At 36.5% G+C, this 22,185-nt stretch overlaps 1 protein-coding gene across 2 annotated transcripts in view; it reads left to right on the top strand.

Moving 5' to 3' along the window:
• Window positions 1-20,729, top strand: part of ZNF326 (zinc finger protein 326) — a 29,080-nt gene extending 8,351 nt beyond the window's left edge. For both annotated transcript variants that reach the window (XM_064515937.1, XM_064515935.1), the window contains 10 exons: window positions 1,622-2,027; window positions 4,784-4,982; window positions 7,189-7,223; window positions 9,464-9,551; window positions 12,019-12,133; window positions 13,162-13,309; window positions 13,618-13,717; window positions 15,075-15,205; window positions 16,207-16,302; window positions 20,002-20,729. In XM_064515937.1, coding sequence (XP_064372007.1) covers window positions 1,622-2,027; window positions 4,784-4,982; window positions 7,189-7,223; window positions 9,464-9,551; window positions 12,019-12,133; window positions 13,162-13,309; window positions 13,618-13,717; window positions 15,075-15,205; window positions 16,207-16,302; window positions 20,002-20,166 — 1,483 coding nt within the window. In that variant the 3' untranslated portion in view covers window positions 20,167-20,729. The remainder of the gene's footprint in view (window positions 1-1,621; window positions 2,028-4,783; window positions 4,983-7,188; window positions 7,224-9,463; window positions 9,552-12,018; window positions 12,134-13,161; window positions 13,310-13,617; window positions 13,718-15,074; window positions 15,206-16,206; window positions 16,303-20,001) is intronic.
• Window positions 20,730-22,185: the final 1,456 nt, after the last annotated feature.

Below are 22,185 nucleotides of genomic sequence, written 5' to 3'. Positions count from 1 at the left end.
GTATTGAATCTGAAAGTCATGTCCAGATTATTTCATTGGCAGGTACTGATTACACTCAAAATTGCGTGCATGTTCTGGGCTACTTTGTAAGATGGATTGGTTTAAAAATGAAAATTTTGATGCAGTGGTCTTAAAGTTGTGTATTTACTGCTAGGATATTATTCCTGGTGCTCTTTCAGTTAAAAAACAGTAGGGAGCAACTGATTTGATTTAGGCCTTAACATCATATTCAAAGTAGCATGCTTTTCAGAGTAGTGATTCTATATTGGAGGAAATAAAATGTGAAGAAAACTTAGATAATCTGTTGGTTTTCTTGTTTGCGCCCTTGAATTCTTGTCTGGCTGTAGCCAGACTACTGTATGATTATTGTTTGTAGCCACTGTAGTGCCACTGGATAAGGACAGTGCTAAGTAGGGAGGCTGGAGAAAATGTTGCGTTTTGCTGCACGGTTCTCTTAAACGTCTAGTTAAGTATAATTTGCTCAGCGATGAACATTAAGATTGACTTAAAAGTCTGTGCAGAGATTCAGGAATGAGCTGTACCTACCATATAGTAATCTGCATATGATTGAGGTTGAATGTCTACTTGAACACTGAAATGTCTCTTGCCATGTTACGTTAATATTGTGCATGGACTCTTTCTGTAGATAGTGTCACTTCTGTGTAGTTTTGAGTCTTCTGAGAGTAATCTCTTTTAAAATGAAGGCATTTTGTTTACTATAGGTACAGGTCTGCTTAAGGTTATATTTTACCAGTCAAGGGGTTGTCTTTCCCAACTCCTGCTGAATCACCCTATTTTAACCCTATAGGGACACTAATGTGTTTCCCTTCCAAGCGGTTGCATTGATATCTAGCCTTACGTCCCTCTACCCCCCAAAACAAAGCAAACTCTTGATAAATAACTAAATATTTCAGCTCTGTGTTACCCTACTCTGAAATTCCATGGACTGTTTTCATATGCACTGTGCACAAATTGGGTTAGATTTTCAAAATTCCGAGTTGCTAGACTTAATGGTCTGCAAGTGAAAGATGGATACACTGCAGGTCGTGAACATTAATTCTTTGATTGGGAGACAGAGATTTACAGGGAGGAAATTTTCCAGAAAGTATAAATATGAATGGTAGAGCACTTATGTTTTCCTTTAAGATTAGAATTGTGGGGTGTTTAAGACTCTCAACTGTACTATGAAAAAAAAGTCCAATTTTTCTCAGTTGAAAACTAAGCCGCCTTTTAACTGCTGTTTAAATGTTAAAATATGAGGACGTGATTTTGAAGAAAGGACAGTTTGACTAGCCTGTGAATGTCTGCAGGTGATTATTTTTGTGAGACTAGGGCTGGGCTCTAATAATATTTTAGTAAACGTTGCTGAAAATTTAAGTAAACAAAGTTCAGGCATACTGAACTTTAGAATTATTTATAGCAAAAATGGCTCAGATAGCTTTCTATCTGGTCATAGTGTGTCTTGCCCAGCCCTAATCAAGATAAACAGTAACGCAACTGTACAGACCAGTATAGTAATAAATTGATTTTAGTTGATAAATGTCAACTGATAACTTGTCTTTTGAAATGTATAACACTAGTAAGCTTACTTTTTTTTCTCCTCACTGTGCAACTTTTCCAGGTTTGGACCTTATGAGTCTTACGACTCCGGGTCTTCTCTGGGTGGGCGAGATCTGTACAGATCTGGCTATGGTTATAATGAACCCGAACAAAGCCGCTTCGGAGGTAGTTATGGTGGTCGATTTGACAACTCCTACCGGAATAGCCTTGACTCTTTCGGAGGTAGAAACCAGGGCGGGTCTAGCTGGGAAGCACCTTACTCCCGTTCAAAATTGAGGCCTGGGTTTATGGAGGACAGAGGAAGAGAGAGTTACTCTTCCTACAGCAGTTTTTCTTCACCCCATATGAAGCCTGCACCTGTAGGCTCTCGGGGGAGAGGAACGCCTGCTTATCCTGAAAGTGGATTTGGAAGCAGAAACTATGATGCTTTTGGAGGACCATCAACAGGCAGAGGCCGAGGCCGAGGAGTAAGTACAGAATCTTTTCAGATTCTTTTCACTAGACACTCTTTTAAACCCTTTCAAGACCACTGCTTTAAAATAAATACACTGTTCAATACAGTGTGTTTTTCTTTGTCCAAGCAAACTATCATGGTTGACAATGTTGTTTATCCCCTTGAAGCTGTCTTCAAGTAGTACCCAGTCCCTCTTTTTGTTGAAAGTAATGAGTAACAGAAGACTAGTTGATAAGGTTTGTTAAATCTCTCCTTTTGTTTGAAAGGTGAAATAAATGTAATAGGTTTGGTCTAAAAGGGATTAAAAGGACTTGCATTTCTCCTTGTAAACACTAGCATCTTTGCTGCTGGTGGGGAAATTTTTGAATACTGTAAAAGTTTAATTCCAACCCTTTTGAAGTTTTGAGTAGGTTAAAGGTGCAATGTATAAGTAAAAATAAAATGTAGGTTGTGAATGCCAGAGTAGTTTTTGTTTTGTTTTTCTACATATGGACAGGTAAAACTTCTGGCTAAATCCTTAATATGTTAAACACATGCTTTATCAAACATCAAGTCTCCTTTTAAACTTAATTTTTACTGACTTGTGTATGGAAGGGTGATGGGAAGGAAATGGCAAAGGTAGGTGGCTAGCAGTTGCAGTTATTCTTATTTAAAATTAAAGCATGATTAAAGGGACATCATCAACTTGAAATCAGGTCCTGTCACAGAATTGAGATTAATTTCAGGTAGTGTGCCTAGTCCTGTTACTCGTGTTCATTTTGTTTTGCAAACATGTTCTAACTCCTTTTCAATGGTTTCCTCTCCAGCATAGGATCTAAAAACTACATATACAAGAAAGAGCAAAAGTAACTGTACACAAAAAGCACTGGATCACAGAGTTTGGAGAAGTAATGCTTTATGTTAAATGAGCTAGGAAGAAAAAGTAGCAGGAGAGAATAAGGAAATCCTGACTACTAAAAGTACTAACTTTAAGTTGATGGTGTCCCTTTACCGTGGTTAAATAATCCCAGCTCTTATTTTATTATTATTTTTTAAGCATGAAGAGTTCAGTGAACACTTTTCTGCCTATGCCTCTAGATGTAACTTACCTTCTAAAATTCTGAAGTGTGCCATATTTCTTTGGGAAGCAGTTTATTTAATATTAAACTATATAACTTGGTTGTAGCTTGAAGTGTAGATGAAGATTATTTTTTCTGGGTCTTTTTAAATGCCTAATTGCGTGGTGGTTTTGTTTCAGAAGGCTTACTGTGCAGCATTCTTGGGTAATGTAGTTGCCATATTCAAATTTAGTGCAGATTTGCACATGGCTACTAGCTAGCATGTAGCATGGTATTGGAAATAGATTCTAATCTTTATTTCTATCCTTGACAAGCTGAAAGTGTTAGGTTCTTCAGCTTGGATGCCCTCCTTTCAGAACTTATTTAGATCTGAAAGTTTTGTGCAGAAATTCAACCGAGTGTCCTTATTTTTTTTCTTTTGAAATTAATCTTTTTAGTCTTTTTCATGTAATAAAGGACAATGTAAAGGCTAAGCTAATTACCATATTTAAAATGCATTGCACCTTTAATAGATAGATGGTGGAAATAGTGACTGTTTAAAGAAAAAGTACTTGAAATTATTCAAGTGCGTATACTTCATGTCAAGTTTATATACATACAGTGTAAATGTACATGCTAGGTAGTTCTATATCTCAGCTAAATGAATTAACATGGAGATCTTGTGCATGGACTTCTAATTTGAAAAAGTGCCTATTTTAGTACATTCTAGTCTGGTATTATCAAAACTGTCTAATAAAATGATTATACATTTCACACAGTACATCTAAGTTCTTTTCATGTACTTCTAACTTTGGTAGTATAATACTAATGCTGTTTTCGTGGCAGTACAAATATTTCTGCTTATCCAATTCACCCATCCAGTCAATGGGCTCTTTTCTTCCCTGTATTAATCATATAAGTCAATATGAAGAAATGGGTTAGTGCTTTTGAAAAAATTACGGCTACTTAACTTCTCCCTCTTCAGATTACTCATTCAATCCATGCCTCTAGAAAGGCTACCTGCATGAAGAGGTGTCCATAAATGTCTGTACAGCATTTCAGAAATAATAGAAAGGAAAGGATTAGTCTTTCAGCAGAATTTTTCATCCCTATTGCTGACATGTTCTTATATCACTCTCACCCTACCTTGACCAACTGGTAATTTTTAAATTCTGAATTTATCAAATTCACTGTCACGCAGTATCCTTGCAGGATTTACTAAAAGAAAGAGACCAAGCTTCCTTTGATTAAATACTGTTCCACACTGGACAACCTTCTTTATTCAATTTTAAAATCACTGTTTTTTGCAAAGGGGGGGGGGGGGTTTGTTTGCATGGCTACTACCCTAAGTATAGAAAACTTGGTTGGTGAGCTCTGTTCTTCCAAAGAGGAAAAAATATCATTCCTCTAGAGAATCTGAAGAGAGGAGCCAAGATGTTAGGGTGAGGTATGAACTCTGGGCATGTTCATCGTCTGGACAATGGTTCTGAATAAGCAGAAACACAGTTTGTATGTATATGTTCGTTCTACTGGACAAATGCTCACAAAGTTGTTATACAAAACAACATAAGCACTGGAAGCATAAATTTCCTGTATTTTGCTCCAGAATGTAGATTTTGCTCAGCTTACAGTTTTATTGTGAAATATTTAAAAGTGTGTACTAAAGTGTAATTGTTTTATTTCTGTTGATTTCATATACTGATATCTTTTTCTTGATTTCACAAATTTCCAGCATATGGGAGACTTTGGAGGAATGCACAGACCTGGAATTGTTGTTGACTATCATAACAAACCCAGTCCTGCAGCAGTTGCTGCAAGAGGAATAAAGAGAAAAATGATACCACAGCCCTATAACAAACCTGGTGGGACATTTATCAAGAAACCCAAACTGACAAAACCGATTTTGAAGCTGACTCAGAAAAAATCACCTAGTAAGTAATTGGTGCCAAAATTGTTTAGTTAAAATTTATTTGGTTTTTATTTATTAGAAGTTATTTAGTTTTAATCTTCAGAGAGAAGGGTGTGTGCGCTGTTTTGATTCTTTTAGCTCCTTCGTTGCAAAGATAACTTGCTGAGTTTGAGTATAGTGAGCTGTTTAAATATGTAATGCTGAAGATTATTTCCCTGAGAAGCCTGAGGAATGGAGACTTAGCTCTATGGATCAATAAATAATAGGAAAATTCATACCAGATATACTCAAGTAATACATGTTAGTTTTGAGGGAATTACTTTCTGAAGATGTACTTTAAAGGTATTAAGGTGTCTCTTAGCTTCTCCTGGGCAACCTTGTCATCTTAGTTACACTACTGTGTACTAAAAAACTGTTTCCTTAACTTTCACTTTAAGAGTACTGTAAAATTTTCAGGCACTGAGTGTGTAGAAGACATTCCTCTGCCTTTTGTATAGGCTGTTTTAATACTTTACTCACCAACTTTGGTACTATGAAACATATACATAAAACACATATCCAGGTATATCAAAGACTTGCAGCTCAAAGATCATCTGCTTAGCTGCCCTGCACACTTGTGCTGAACAGACATTTTTGAAGGCAACTTGCTGTTAGAAATTCAAACAAAGTATGTTCTTGGATAAGTGGTATTGTAGAAATAAGTGTTGGTTGTTTTCTTTCCTTTTTAAAAAGTGAAAGATGTCGTGATGAAGAGGTGTAATGCAAAATAAGTTGTGAAGGGTAGCTGGAAACTTCGCAAAAATAGCAAACACCTGGGGGGGGTATGCTGACTCTGGCAAACTTTAGATATTGGGATTGATGTTTGGTCTCTGTATCCATTCAGTTTTGGTGCTGTTTTCTGACAGTTGCATTGCCAGCTTCTGTAACAGGAAGACTTTTGCAGTTAAAACAGAACTTACCTCAAATTACTCTATTTGGGCTATAAAAACATCTGTTACCTAAGTTTGAAGATGAGTTTAATGACACCAGTCAAGCCAATGACTGAAAGGAGAGACTTGACTTCTATGTGAAGAATCTTCTGTTTTCCTTTATTGCTCTTTTATAGAGAATAAGTGTTTTCCTTTTTGGGGAGGGACTTTGTTAATGCTCTCTGTAGTACATTTCTTACCAGATCTGTTTTCCTATGTGTGCTTTAAGAAAGGTTTTTGCTCAGTCAGGTTTAGGCTAATAGATCTTAAGGAAAATAAGACAATGTTTTTGTTGTATTTGAAAGTCTCAATGAAGGAAGTAATTCCTCTCTGAATTCACTGGTAAGGTGCTGTTATTGCAGCTAGAATCTAGAGTTGTTACTCTGAGTATTGTATGTTTGGTTAATCTCACTCTTCAATTTCATTTCCATAAAGCTTTCTTATTCCTTCTTTCCACCCCCCACCCCCCAAAGTGCCTCCAAAATTTTCTGCTGTCCAGTCTGGTGCCACCTCTCCCCCCCCCCCCCCCCCCCCAGTCTCTTTTCAGTTGTAGCAAGATCTGAACAATGAAGTGCTCAGCACAGAGAAGTGAAAATTCTTTCTTATACTGTAATGCTTCCTGAAGGCGACTTCTTTTTTCATTACTTAGTTTCCCCTTTCCTAAACTATCTTAAGATGGAACATTTTTAGTTTAATATGTGATCCCCCTCACTGATTTCCACAGTTTAGGGACTGATGTACCAAATGTTGAAGTTTCCTCAAGAAGTGGAGTAGATAGTGCCTACCAGAATGTGCTTTTAGTCAGCCTGTCCTGTGGCTCTGAGTGGGGGAAAGAAGAACTGTTGAGTGGCTTACTGTAATTTTCTAAGATTTGTAGTGAAAAATGCTGTAAGCAGTATCATGCAGTTGAAAGCTAAAAACTTACCCAAAAATAACTAACAAAACTGGATGCAATCGTATGCTATATATGTATGAAAATATATTTGAAAATGGTAGTATCCTCTCAGTTTTGACTGACTTTCTTGTTTTGAGGTGTTAGATTAAAAATCAGTGACTGCTTATAAAAGACTTTAAATCATATTGCCAAGGTTGTCTGATTATTATTATTAAGATATGATGCATCATAGATGTAGAGTGTCTTAGCTGCACATAAAGTCAAAACTTTTTCTCAAATATCTTTTGGCTTTAAAATGGATTGACAGTGATATTGGAGAGCAGTTTTGTATTATTTAAATTTCTTCCCTTTTTTTATGCTTATAGACATGAAGACGTCTTTCCAGGAGTCTACTATAGAGGTAAAGATCCCAGTATTGGAAAATACCGTTTGATTGTTTCAGGACAAGTTCATACAGTATATATTAAGATGAATAATTCTCACATATTCTTCTCAGAGTTATTAAGATAGAGTTATAAAAACTAAACACTTAAATAGTTCAGTGTTTCTAAAGTAAATTGATTTTATTCATTTTATCTAAAACTGTTATTTTGGTGGCAGTCTGAAATCCTTACTGATATGAAGTGAAAAGTACTTCATAGGCATCCTGCCCCCCCACACCTGAGGATGAGTTTGTTTAGTAGAGCAACTGATGTTGGAACACAGAGTTTGCTGGTTTAGTGGTCTCATTAGTGAGACCAGCCTTTTTGACTTGGACTAATAGCTTGTTTAATTGTCCATGTTTCTTACTCAGCTTGCAAACTTGTGCTGTGAAGTGCAACAGTTACTGTTTATGAAGTGGCTGTGTAAGAACAGAAAAGAAAGAAAAAAACACCCCCAAACACCCAAACTCCAACAAATCACAATATATTTTGGGATTCTGTATTTGAATCACTTCTTGCTGTCAGGAGTATCTTGTTTACAGATCACTTTGTGCTATAGCCTTGCAAATTTAAACTGAAATCTGAGTCAAACTGTTGAATTCATCTTTCACTGTTCCAATAATAGAAAACTGTCTGTGCGGTTCTCTTGCCTGCTAGTTTGTCCTTGGGTGTATCTTGTTCGTAAAAGAGTTGGGCAGTCATAGTTTTGGTCAGCTGCTTGAAACCAACCAAGCAACTCTGAGGATCCGAATAGAAAACAAACCTTGTCACTTGTTTCTTGACTGGTTTAGTAGATCAAAAAAAAATAAATCACAGTTTTTTTTAAAATCTTGCTGGTCACAGGGGGTAAAAATGTTGATCTGACTCAGCCAAGGACTTTCTTTGGGGAAGGCAGCATTTTTACATTGTTGCTTTAGTGTTTATATACTATTTATATAGATTCAGGATGTAAAAATCCTACATAATCTGATATATAATTTGGAGTGTATTTCATAAGTGTGTTTTGTCAGAGCCAGTTTAAAACCCACACTCACTTGGCCAAAGTCAAGAGTTCTGGAATTTTTCAGAGTTTGGATTACATCTTAAAATAGTTTGTTTTCTGGGTAGTGATCTGGGAACTACTGGTCTGTGTGAATTATAAAGATCTCATAGGTTTTCTTCATTTAGTATAGCTTAATTTAGTAGTATAGCTTAATTTATTTTCAACTTTTTCATCTTGGCCCGCATGTAGCCTTTGTTAGAACTAGAGCAGCAGTGAAGGATTTTGCTTGTATTTATGTGAATACCATAACCCTAATGCTTTACTACTGTGGAGGAGGCCAACTTATTTTTTCTATCCAGCTGTCTGATTTTTAGAACTTATTTTTTTTTCAGTATGCAGTTGAAGAATGTGTATATATTTTTGTGATGATGAAATTTTGTAAAGCTCTTATTTTCCCAGTTAAATCCTTTTCCTAGTGCTTAGAAGTGCTATAAAACAGTTTTACATTTAGTTTATTTTTAATTATTTTTAATTAATTTCAAAGTGTATTTGTAGACCTACCAGCTATTTTTGTAATACAGAGAGCTGTCATGTGAACACTTTTCATGTCATAGGCAATCAGCTTGATTTCGTAAATCTATTACTTGCTTGTGTGGTTTGAGAAATTAAGTACAGAATGAGAGGGAGATTATGAAAAAGCAATGAGGGAGAGCAGATGAGAAACGAGGCATTAAGGAAAGGGGGTAAATGAAAGAATCAGTATTAACAGATGTTTTCTGGTATGATACAAAGATTAGTCCCCACCTACAGAAAGATCAGTCTCAAACAATGTTGCAAACAATATGTAAAAATGTAACTGTTAAGCTAAGCATATAAATCTTGGTTCCATGTTGAGAGACTAAAATGTTATTTTGCTTCTTGCTGGGTGGAAGTGTTAAAATATTCTCAAGTAAGCATTTAGAAGTCTGAATTGAAAGTCAGATTGTTTATGTAGAAGCCAATTAGAATTTTGCTTATGAAACTAACTTACAAGGACTTGGAGGCATTGGAGAGAAACTGCATAACTTGAAGTGTTTTATACATGGAGTCTTAACTAGATACTTAATTCACTTTCTACCATTGTCATATTTAATAAAATAATAAGTAACAGATTGAGATACAGTAATTTGCACTGTCTCATCCTGGATTTAGAACAATATTGTATTTTTCATACAAAATATATGGATTTGACTTTAGGATATTGAAGTGGACACAAGTGGTGCAGTTGTTATATATGAAGACTTTACAAGAGATGCTTATGATCTTGGGTATCAGACCTTTGGAGGTAAGCCAGTTTGCTTTGTCAGGTAAAACTTTGTAGATACTGTGTTTGTTTGACTTTGAATAGATTTAGTAAGCCTGTGTGTATGACTTCTAATAGTAATTGCATAGTATTGTATCATTTTTAAAGAGTTTATAAACTTAGGGCATGAGGAAGGAGACTGGCTGTAACAAGCATCTATTACTTGTCTTCTGCTTCATATGCTTGTCAGGTCTCTGCATCCTGATCATCTCTGTATGTCGTACTTGTTTGACTTGTTAAAATTTTTGTGAAATTAGTGTAAATGGTCTTCTGTACTTAATGACATTCCATCACTTAAATGTTGTTTATCACACCAGTTCCTCACACTTATCAGTTATCCCACTGGCTGATCAACCTCACTCTAGGTGAGTTACTTTTAAGAAAAGTGGATTTAGTTAACTGAGAAAGTTGCTGTCAAGAATGGGGATATATTTCACATGCAGTCTTACTGAAACAGGTTAATTATTAGTTTACATAAAACCAGTTAAAGCGTATATTAGCTGTAGTGATTTCAAACACATAAGAAAGGAAACTCAGTATTGGAGCCAAAATGGTCTTTAGTCGCCTTTTCCTTATTTGCCTTACTATTGCTTATATGGTTTGTTTGATAATGAATGCTGGAAAATTGCAGTCAAATGATTGGAATTCCTTTTATTGAAATACCGAGCACACTCTTCCTGTTGGGTAATGGCCTTTGTGTTAAACTGGCACACCCTTTGTGCTGTTACTCTGATTACAAGGCCAACTGAAATTGCTGAACTCTAAGATTTCCATTTGAAACCTATGGAAAATATAGAGTGAATTATTAATTCATTTCAAGTACACTGTAAAGAATAGATTGCCAATTAATTTGTCTTGCAGATGCGCATTGTCAGGGAAGCTTGTGTGAAGCTTGCGTCAGGGAAGCAAGTCTTTGGATCCATCTGAAATGTCAATTTAATAAATAAATGTGAAAATTGTATCCACTTAGGCATTCGCATAAGTGCTCTGAAGGAAAGTGAGAGTCCTGTTGGGGAGTTCCAGTTTATATATAGACTCAGGCTTCCATTCCCCAGTTTGTAGTAGAATGGGCAATAAAATGTGTCACTTTAGGTACAGGCCATTTCACTCCACAGAATTTCATACCGGATGATTTTTGCAGCAGTTAAACAAGGGATCCGTTATCCATTCTAGGCTTGGAGATGGGGCACTAAATGAAATTTTAATCCTGAGGCCAGCAGTGGGAAGTGTGAGGGGTTTTGTTTGCTTGTTTGTTTTTAGTTTTTTTTAATGAAGAAATAATGATAGAAAAGTCTTTTGGCAGGAGTTTTTTTCTGTCTGGATCAGAGTAATTTTTGGAACTCTTTTCTACAAATCAAAAAAAACTTGGGGTCCGTCAGGAGTTCAATGTGAGCTGTTAGTCACTGGAAACATTTTCAGTGCTCAGTGACACTTCCTTTTACATTATGGTGCTGTATGCTCCTTTCAATTGCTGTTTGGATGGAGAAGGCTTTCACTGAGGCTGACCTTTGTCCTAGGGTTGAACTGTGAAGGAAGACTAAGTGATGCCTTTTTTCCTGCTTTAGAACAACTGGCTGAATAGTATTCTAAGCATTTCCCCTTGTCCATAGGCTTTTAAAACAGAAATAGGAAAGGCAAGCAAATTGTCAACATAATTGGAAATCTTAGATCTTGTAAAACTAATTTATAGTCATTTACTTGTTTGTACCCTCGTACACGCTAGGTGATATGTAATGGAAGTTCTTTGTTAAAGATTTTTTTCTGCTCAGAAGGCTCTTCTTTCCCTGATTCAGTTCTTCAGCAGAAAATCTCAGAAAGATTTTTTTGTGTGGAATTAAGCAAAGTCAAGCTGGAAAGGGGGAAAGAAATTTGTTAAAATTCAAGCTCAGGTGCCCTTAATCAAGCACTGCCTTGTCTCCCTTATGAAAACCTTTACATTAATTTTGGTTTTGGAAACAATACTCGCAGCAGAAGAAATAGCTGGCTTTAAAGAGCCTCTTTCTAAGTAGGAGGATTGTAGCACCAGTGCTCTAAAACTGGAGAGTTATACGTGGGATTTTTTTGTTTTGTTGTTTTTGTTTTTTGTTTTCCCCTAGTGCCCTTCCCGGTCACTTACTTTGAAGTCTTTAATAACTAGGCCCAACAGGGCTAGTTTTGCTCTAACTCTGCATTGCCTCACTTCTATGAGTGTAATCCAGACCCCTTAACTAAATTTGTGATGTTTGAAGCAAGTGTTTAAATCTGCCTTTTTTAATGGAGGAGAAAACCCTCACAACTTTCTGTGGCACTTAAAGAAGCCATTGAACCATTTTGATATGTTTTTTCTTTGCATTTTGACACAGTGTAAAAGGTGTTTATGGAAGAGAGGGGGAAAGACAAATTAGTTTTCCTGTCACATTGCATTTTTTTTAGAACATAACATTTTTAAATCCTTTTGCTGTATGTTAAGATGCCAAAGGAGACGTCAAAAGTGAAGAAGAAGAAAAGCGACGAATTGAGGCCAGAAGAGAGAAGCAAAGGCGCAGAAGGGAGAAAAACAGTGAAAAATATGGTGATGGATACAGGTTTGTGCTGTAACTGTTGTTTGTGTGCTGGGTGCCCCCCCCCCCCCCCCCCCTGTTTTTTCCCCCTTTATCCTTGCATAAGTATATTCTCTATTTCCTGAAAGTCCCTTTGGACTGATTTAAAAAAATAAAACCCAACAACCTCAAAAAAACCAAACCAACCCCCCTGTGGCTTTAAAGGATTGGATATTTCACTGGACTCGTGTTGTATCAGAGAATACACCATTTGTTATCTCCTTCTCCCCTGAATGTGCATCAGTGCACACTTGAGAAGCAGCTTTAGAATGGTACTACCTTGATAATACGCGTTTTGACTAAACAGATTTACATTCATGCTGTCTTAATAAGCTGCCAGAAATTGACCTTGTTCTGGTTTTATATGTATGGTGAGCTATTTTGTAGTAAGAATAAGTAGATAGATCTGTAACTTTTATTATTCTTGTCACAGCCAAGCAGACCAATGGCTAGCACTGTACAGGACTATTATCTTAGGTCAGTGCAATATATGATCATAGCACAAATGCCTTTTCTACAGCTGTGTTGGGGAGGCCAGTATTTTCTTATGAAGCTGTGTTAGGTGGTTGTTGTTGTTTTGTGTGTGAAAACTAACTTAGAATGACATCTTGCTGCTTATATATTCTCTTGATTACTTCTAGTTAGGAAATCATGGACTATCTTGATTCTGAAGAGTACTACAAAAGGTGGGGCAAACTAGAGCACTGTGAGACATGCACTCAAAAAGCAGATTCTGTGGTTTTCAAATGCTGAACTTTTCATTTTAGCAATATTCATCTTCTGTGCAGATAATCAGACCGAGACTGGCTTGTTTTATATTTGGTTTATGTGACAGTTATGCTTCATAAGGGTAAAATACTGGAAACAACTTTCTTTTATTTAGGCTCCTTTAAGGAATGCTTTTCCTGTTCTGCTTCTGATTAGGCTTGTCAAGTTGCCAAGTCTTAATTTTGAGTGGAGAGGGAGGAATGTTTCTTAAATGGTAATGTTGTTTAATGTATTGCTTTTGCTAGAATGGCATTTACTTGCTCATTTTGCAAGTTTCGAACATTTGAAGAAAAAGAAATTGAATCACATCTGGAGAGTGCAGCTCACCAGGAAACATTGGATCATATCCAAAAACAAACCAAATTTGACAAAGTGGTGATGGAGTTTCTTCATGTAAGCTGGCAAACTTTTGATTTATATATTTTACACTGGAATGTAATTACTGTACCATCTAGTCTTCAAAATATGCTTAATCTGTCCTTATTCCTTTCAGAAAAAATCTTCTGGCCTAGTATATGCAGTTACAAGTTGAAGCAAATTCAGAGTCCTTAAAATAGTAACTTTTACACAAATGCCTTAAGAAGTAACAGCAATTAACTGCTATGTATTTTGGTTTTCTGTTGTTTACATGTAGGTTCCTATCTGAATATAAACAATCATACATCAAAGATAGGTTATAATTTTTTCCTGATTCTCTGTAGGAGTGTATGGTGAATAAATTCAAGAAAACAGCTATGCGTAAGCAGCAGACAAGTAACCAAACAGAAAATGCTCAAGCTGTTGAAAAAGACATAATGGAAGGTGAGTAATGCTCCTTATGTGAAAGTTCATACTGTGGAGCTCTGCTTGTTCTTTTCTCCATTCTTATTTGAATTGGATAAAATGCTTGCCTTAAAATGATTAGTTTCCTTGCTTTTTCCCCACCTGATTGGGATTCTGTGCTTCATTTCTGATATTATGTGGAGTAAAAGCAAAGTGGGAGGCAGGAAACCTTATGTGTTGGCTATCTAGATAGCCTTGTCATGGAACAAGATACTTCTATCCTAGGTACTTGACAAACAGAATTTTGAAGACCTTGCCACAGTCCTGCTCAGCATAATCCATGAGAGAGCATGTAACAAAGCAGTACCATGACAATGGTCCGTACGATGAGCAGGCCGTGAGGTGGATTGAAAACTGTCTAAATGGCAGACAGTTTCTCATGTGAGAAAAGGCTGAGAGAGCTGGGCCTGTTTAGCCAGGAGACAAGAAGACTGAGGGGGGATCTTATCAATGTGTTATAAATGTCTGAAGGGAGGGCGTAAAAATGACAGGGCAGACTCTCTTCGGTGGTGCCCAGTGGTGGGACACGAGGCAGTGGGCATAAACTGAAACACAGGAAGTTCCATCTAAATCTAAGGAAAAACTTCTTTCCAGTGCTCAATCACCCTCACAGTAACAGGTTGCCCAGAGAGGTTGTGGAGTCGTCTTCTCTGGAGATATTCAAAACCCGCCTGGATGCAGTCCTGTGCAACGTGCTCTAGGTGACCCTGCTCGAGCAGGGCGGTTGGACTAGATGATCTCTAAAGGTGGCTTCCAACCTCAACCATTCTGTGATTCTATGATGATGGCAATGATCTAGATGCATAAAGAGGATAGTTGCTGTGTTCTGGTGACATTGCGTCAAAAGGAGGATTTTGAGCACTTTGCAGTGCTTGGCTACCCAAGGTGCAGCTTGGCCTGAATTTCTTCCCCTTCACTGCCCTACAGGCAATTTACTACAGCATTTTGTGTGTGCTGGTCTTTGCTGTACCCTCTCAACTTTGTCCTTTGCTTGAGGGCTTTCAGAAGATGCCCTAGAGTGTGCCGGAAGGGACATCTTTTATGTACTTTAGGCAAAAATTGTATTTGAATGTTGCCTTCACTGGAATTTAAACACTAAAAGCTACTTTAGAAACAGGTACAGCCAACATCTCAACAATTTCCTGAATTATTTTCGTGTTTTTATTAAGTATTGGAAGCTGTGTTTGTGCTTACAATCAGTGTGTTCTGTTGGCAAGCTAATACTTAAATCTGTAATCTCTTCCCCCTTCCCCCCCAAACCCCAGAACAAAACAACCCCTACCCTCCCATCCACAACACATTCTGTGTTAATTATATGTCTCATTTTTTTTGGCAGGGGTTACTGCTGATGACCATATGATGAAAGTTGAGACTGTTCACTGCAGTGCTTGCAGCATATATGTTCCTGCATTACACAGTTCTGTTCAGCAGCACTTAAAATCTCCTGATCATACAAAAGGAAAACAAGTAAGATGTGGCACATTATAAAAAAACATAACGATCGGTTGATTGTACTATGAAGTGTTAAAGGTATAGACTAGTAGTAAGTGAAAAATGTTATGGTACTTGGTGCAAGTCATCTTTAAGTTCTTACTGGTATGACTTGTTCTTTAGAAAGCTAGGAAGTCCTTGTTATACTTTGCAAAAATATTGCCTCATGAAATAGACAGCCCTTATGTACCCGCAGTTAATGAAATGTTGATGTGCTTAATAGTTGCCAATAGTTAATCATGAGGAAGTCACTGGGAATGATTTGTTTCAGTTTTTAATGGTGGGAAATTCTTTTTCTTACTGCTGCTAAGTGTCAGAAAGATTTTGTCATTCAATTGCAAAATATAACACATTTCCAGCAAGATAACAAGACTGTCTCTTTCAATTTCAATTATCTCTTTAATTTGAAGACAAATGAGAGCAGTTTAGAAGTAATGGTAGTGTGGAACTGATTCCTGTTACAATTTAAAATGATAAACTTCTATGTTGGTAGAATAGTTGGTAGAGTAATATGAGTAGAAAAAACCCAGCTGTCATAATAAAATAAGATGTCCAAACTAAGGTTTTACTTATATATGAGCTTTTATAACTATGGAATCTATTAGGCTCTGATGGGGAAAAAATGTGTGTTCTCTGTAGATGAGAACAATAAGTGTATATAATTTGAAAGCCACCATATGTTTCAATATAGGTATGGGAGAAAAGAGATGCATAGTTGTAGTTCATTATAGAAGCGAGATCAGAATATAACTTTTGGTCAGATTAAACCTATAAACTGTATCTGACTTAACTGAGTTTATTATGTGGTTTGGATTTAAATGCCAAGAATGAGTATGTCATGTATGTCATGAATTTGTTCATAATTTGCCCGTAATTTGCCTTAGAGAAAATGATTGACCAGTACATCGTAAGTTCAAATTTGTGGGAGAAATGGAATACGTTTATAATAGTTATTCACTATAAAATCTGTTTCCTAGGCCTACAGAGAGCAAATAAAAAGGGAGAGTGTTCTTACTGCTACCAGTATCTTGAATAATCCAATAGTGAAGGCACGATATGAACTATACGTCAAGGTAAGGTGGTCATGGTAAAAATGGAATATTGTCATCTGTAGTGTTCCTGATATCGCTATTTCCTCTGTACTGACAGCAAGTCTAACCTGAGTGCTCTGTCTTTTGATTCTGCCTTCTAGGTGGCTAACACATAGAATATATTCTCACTTTAACACGTCTTGCCAGTCTCGTGTCAGTGTCTCAAATAGCTTAGTTTACATTTGAAGAAAAAATTACCAGCTTCAGATTTACCACCTTTCGTTTTTGGTTTTCTTTTCATATGTATATTTGGTCAGTTTTTGATCTGGCGTTCTTGTACAAGATCAAGTTTTGGGAAAGCATTGGCAGTATCATTAATATATATAATAGTTAACTGTAGAGTCCAACCTTTATTTCTAGAAGCAAAGGCTGCAGCATGTGGCTTTGTACTAAAGTACTGTCCACAGACTACTCAATTACTTCTATTCCATAGGATTTTTAGAAGTTATGACAGCATACAAATAATAGAAGCTTACAGCGGCAGTTGTTATCATGATTAGAAAATTTAAAAGGCTTCACAACCTGTGTTGCAAATGCATGGACTTAGAAATACATGTGAATGTATTTCTTGCAAAATGTATGTGCATTTTTTTTTCTTCTTTTGGGCCGGCTAAGAAGACTTCTGTCTAGTACCATTGCTGGCTATTTTTGGCAGTTACCTTCAGTTGATTTATATTTTTTCCTGTGCCTGATGTCAAAACAATACTTTGCTTTGTCTTAAAAAAAAAAAAAAAAAAAAAAAAAAAAAAGTTGTGTTGTATAACTATGGCAAGGTACGGGTTGATGCAGCAGTTATCTGTGATTTTAAATGTCACATTAGTCACGTCATGCAAAGGTGCATATGGTTGGGTGCATGAATCAGGTTCTGTTAGCTTTCCTGTGTGTTTACAGAAAATGACAAATGGCCAAATACACAAAATAGAATATTTGCATGTATTTCTGGTAATCTCTCCCAGTATTCCTTATGACCTGCTGTTCAAGTTCATTGTCCAGCGCAGCCCCCTAGTGGGTGACTGGAAAAAGGGGGACTCAGAAATTTGCTGTTCATTAGTTGGGAAACTGAGGAACAGAATTTGCAAGATTGTCTTGACAGGGAGACCGTTGCCATTTTCAGACTGCCTAGCATTGATATTTCTTGGGGGGTTTGAACTTAATATGCTTTTGGCAGCACCTAGTCAGTGAAATGTATCTGGCTTCTGGCTGTGTAAATACCTCTAGTCCTTATCCAAATGAATAATCAACTGCAAGTAATGATGCAGTATGACTAGATTGAAGGAATCCAGTAGTTTTATACAGCATGTGGTGAACCAGTGCATGTGATGGTTACATTTGGTTCCTGAAGTCCTCCAGGAGAAGAGAAGATCCTGGTTACGGTGGAAAATGGCTTGTTTTGAGTTGATGTGCAGACGAGATTGGGGGAGGGAGGGTGGGAATCATTGCTTCAGAAAGCACTGTCATGTGCCGAGGCAGCAGGACTTCAGGGAAAGGAAGACCTGAAAGGCTGTTGTGTCAGTTTGTACCAAATTACAAAGGCAGGCCATCAACATCACAAATCTCTTTGACAAAGGGACAACAAAACTGCAAGTCTGCAACTTGTGATTTTTAACAACCCCTACTGATAGTTTGACACAGGCAAACAAGATTTTTTTTTCTTCTTCTTACACTGCTGGATTTCTCTGCACAACTTAAAGTTCATACTTTAAATGTGTGGTCTAGAAGAGATGCATGGCTCAACTGAAGTTGAATTAGGGAAAGTTCTTTTTCCATGGGGGCAAGTACCATCTTCTGATACAGAGGGCATAACCAGAATTTGGGACCCACCCTCCTCCTTGCTGTGTTTTGTGGAAAAACTCTGCACAAGCCATTTTGATTGCCTTTTGGAGATGCTAAGTAACTGCTTGGAGGATGACAAATTAATGTACTTGGGGATGATTGGCTGGCTGACAGATAGTAGGTGCTCAGTTTTTAAGGATATTTGCTGCCTGCTGCATTTCGCAAGACTTTGCCGGATTGAAGGATCTAGCTAATATCTGACCGAAAATGAGGGAGTGGCTCACAGGCACTCATCTTTCAGTACACTTCTTTCATGAACCAATTTACTGAGCTAATAGATATTCTTGGTATTTCATTATTAGATGTTACTGAACTGTTACTAATTCAGCAAAGTACTCTTTGGTGTTCTCAGCCCCATGGTGCCTACTGGAACCCTGACAGTAATAACACCTTACCTGAGAAAGCACGAACTTCGACTGTGAGATTTGGGGCTTTGTTGTTTTTATAGGGCCCAGATAAGTTGTATTACTTCTCCATATACCTAATCCTTATGTATGAGGATCTACTTTTAAAAAGCCAAACATAATATTTATGGTTCTATAAGATACTACTTCATTCATGGGGTTTGTATACGTGGTAGCTACAACTTTGGGCAATCAGATGATTATGCTCATTAATAAGAGCTGTAGGCTGACAGTTGTGAAGTGCACGCACAGATTTATCATGGGGTTTGGAATAACATTGTCTCAAAGAATTCTGCGCACTTTGGGGCACTTTTTAAATCTGGTTTTATGCCTTTTCTTTTTTTTGAAGTTAGAATAAAAAGGATGGCAATCCTTTGAGTTTAGCAGTATTTGTTAAACGCTTTCCCAGCTTTCTAATAGTTCAGTGGTTTTAGGCCACCTGGAAGACCCTACCCAAAAAATAAAATCAAAACTGTTGATGTTTCTTTGCTAAGTAAGCAAAAAAGGATGAGATGCCTAGTATTCAGTTTTTCTTTTTGGATCATCTTTTAAATAATTTTCTTGGAAACCCAGTCCAACTCTGGTTAGTGATTAGTGTCACGTTGAGAGATCAGACTTGTTCCATCAGCTGTTTGAACATGAAAGAGGTTTTGGGAAAGAAACTCAGTACTTCATTTTACTCTTTCTTTATTGCTTATTGATTATTCTTAATTCTTGAACATATGAAACAAACTGAAAGCTGGTGTACATCTTGTGCTGAATTATCTTATGAAGTGGTTAGAGAAACCATTCAACTAGAGTGTCAACATACTAAAATACTCTGAGAAATGTGCTTGATATTTTTCTTAATCACCAATGGAATGAATTTCAAGCTAGTTAATATAACTTGATTCCAAGTTTAATTTGCTTTATAATTTACTGAAGAGTTTATTTTTTTGACAGAATTATTCAGAATGAATAAACTGACTTTGTGAAAAACAGAAGAACTTTTTTCAGTCTCGATTAGTTTTAATCAGGGGCAAAAAAAGGAAGCAGCTAGAATTCTTAAAGAAAAAAAGATGATGTTGAAATTTAAACATGCAATTTTAATTTACCAAGTGTTCAAGTTAAACTGAAGTTCGCGTATAATGCATCTTGGATTTTTCTGAATGCCACTTCTACTTTCATTTAAAACAGTTCATTAGAATCTTGATTTCTAGCACTGAAAAATGGTGTATGACTATGTGTGTGCATAAAAATGAGATGTTATCAATTTTAAATCAAATTTTAGATCAAATGTGTTTTGATTTCTTGTCACAAGAGCAATATAAAGCTTCTAGCATTTATTTCAGGAGTTTTTCTCCATAGCATTTCTCAGTGGCTGCTCTTCTCATTCACTGAAATAAGCACTATTTTATTTTATGGTTGAAACATCAAAATATTTGTTTTTGCTTTTCTGCTTCAGGGTGAAAATCCTTTTGAAATTAGTGATCAGGCTCAGGAGCAGCAGACAGAAGAAGAAGACAAAGCTGATGAGCCAGTTGAGGGGGAGGAGGAGGAAGAGGAGGAAGAGGAAGAAGAAACTGAAGAACAAACTGACTTCACTTTAGACCACACTGAAGATAACTAAGTGCAAGAAAATGAAGACAAAAATCGGGGGGGGGGGGGAGAAAGAGCTTTTTATTTCTGTTCTAAAGTGGCGAAGACTTTTTAACAGTCTCAAATGAGAGTTGTGTAAGATTCCCCACCCTATGCATGCATTCCATTCTGTGGAGAACTTGTTTATATAATTCCTATGTGTTTCTGATTTTGTTTAAAATGAAATTAAGATTATTTTAGTTGAGCTTTTTATAGCAAACTGACTGTTAGAGCCTATTGAAACATCGTGTTGTATATTTTTTTAAGCATCCTATTTTTTTGGTGTGTGTATTGAAAGTTGGATATAATAAGAATTTTTGGTCTAATCACTTGAAAAATGTTTGTGAGGTAAATATTTTAAATGCTTTATGGTATAAGCTTATAATATTTACCTCTTAGTACAGAATGAGTATACTTCAAAAATTGTGCTGTGAGTGTGGCTGTTCTTGGGACTGCATTGCACTCTGTGTAATAGAGTATGTGTTATAATATGCCTTGTAGCTTTTTGTGATAAGATGTACCAGTTTGTAGCAATAAAATACTTAAGAAATGTTACTGTTTAAAGTGTCTACAGTGAAGTGTTACAAGTATTTCCCCACACTTGACTACAAATTTGGTTTCCAACATTTTTCTTGATTGATACTATGATTACTTTAAATAATTATTTTAAATAATAAACAGTTTTATTTTAGCAACTAATGTTATTTACTGCTGAATTCAGATTCCACCTACAAGGACACACTTGTGCTTTAGCCTTCATTGTGTGTCTAGAGGAAGGATGCTTTCAGTATATTTAGATGCTGTTTACAGTTGGCTATTCTAGAAATTACATCAGTGCACCATTTTTTTCCTCAAAGTCCCTTCTAATCTAGCTTTTGACTAATGAGAATTAGTAGGTCTGGTTTAAATTCTTTTAAGTACAATAAGTAACTTACCTCATTTTTCACTAAAATGTGGTACTTTTTTAACAGGAGTAACTCTTCACACAATTCCTTGCAATCATTAAAGTCAATCTGTTTCAAAATCTCATCATATATGGAATTTTTGCACGTTTCCTTTGGAGGGCCTTTGTGTTAATTTATAGCCATAACTGTATACAGATGGTATAAACAGAGAGTGGAGGGATGTTAGAGAGAATTAAGACTCCTCACCTCAAAAGAGAATGAGTTTACTTTTTGGATGATCTATTGTAGAACTGGGAAGAGAGTATTGTGGGGAAATACTTGATTTAGATATTAGGCCATCAAAAAGACCAGTGGCTGCCAGCTCTGGAGAATGATGTGTGTTGTAATTATTTTGTTGTTGCCTTTTAGTATAGCTGGGAGAGTTGAAAATACAACACAGTGAGGAAGGAGAGAGGAAACTGGGTTTGGTGTCTTGACCTCTTGTTTCCTGCATAATTTAAAAAAACTAGCACAATGTAGACCTAGCTGTTATACTTGTAAGTAGTTTAGATTTGAACTGAAAGTTAGCAGGGATTGGCTGAAAAGTGTCAGTCCTGTAGCCAACTGAACTCTGTTCCTTTGGATGTATAAGTTTAAAGAGAATACTTCCTAGAGGTCTGAACGTTCACTTTCCTCTTCTCCATTTTAAGGCTAGGATTAAGATACATTAATTTTTAGGTGTAATCTCCCTTCTGCCTTACAACCTGGTCACTCAACTCTATATGTGTTCTGTTTGTAGATCTCTTGCCCTACAAGAGGAAGAAGCTTAACAGGACACCTTAACAGGAACTGTAGCAGTGTTCTAGAAACTGGCAAGAGTTTAGTAACATGCTAGAACTTGTTCTGAGATAGCTAAGAGAACTGAGATGCTGCCCAAATTTCTGTAAGTGTTGGGGTTTTTTTTGTCTTTGCTGGTGACTCCTCTACCAATTGGAAAAAATTAAGTTGCCTCTAAGCAGATAGGATAAGCCCTTCTACCTGAGATCTCATTATTTTATTTTTGTTTTTGTAGTCACTGTCCAGTGCGACCTCAGGATCTTTGAACTTTAGGTGTTCTTGGCTTTACT

Source organism: Dromaius novaehollandiae, chromosome 8, assembly GCF_036370855.1.
Source record: "Dromaius novaehollandiae isolate bDroNov1 chromosome 8, bDroNov1.hap1, whole genome shotgun sequence".
Classification (NCBI taxonomy): Eukaryota; Metazoa; Chordata; class Aves; order Casuariiformes; family Dromaiidae; genus Dromaius; species Dromaius novaehollandiae.
The sequence above is the reverse complement of the archived record's forward strand: the minus strand, read 5'-3'. Positions and strand labels throughout refer to the sequence as shown.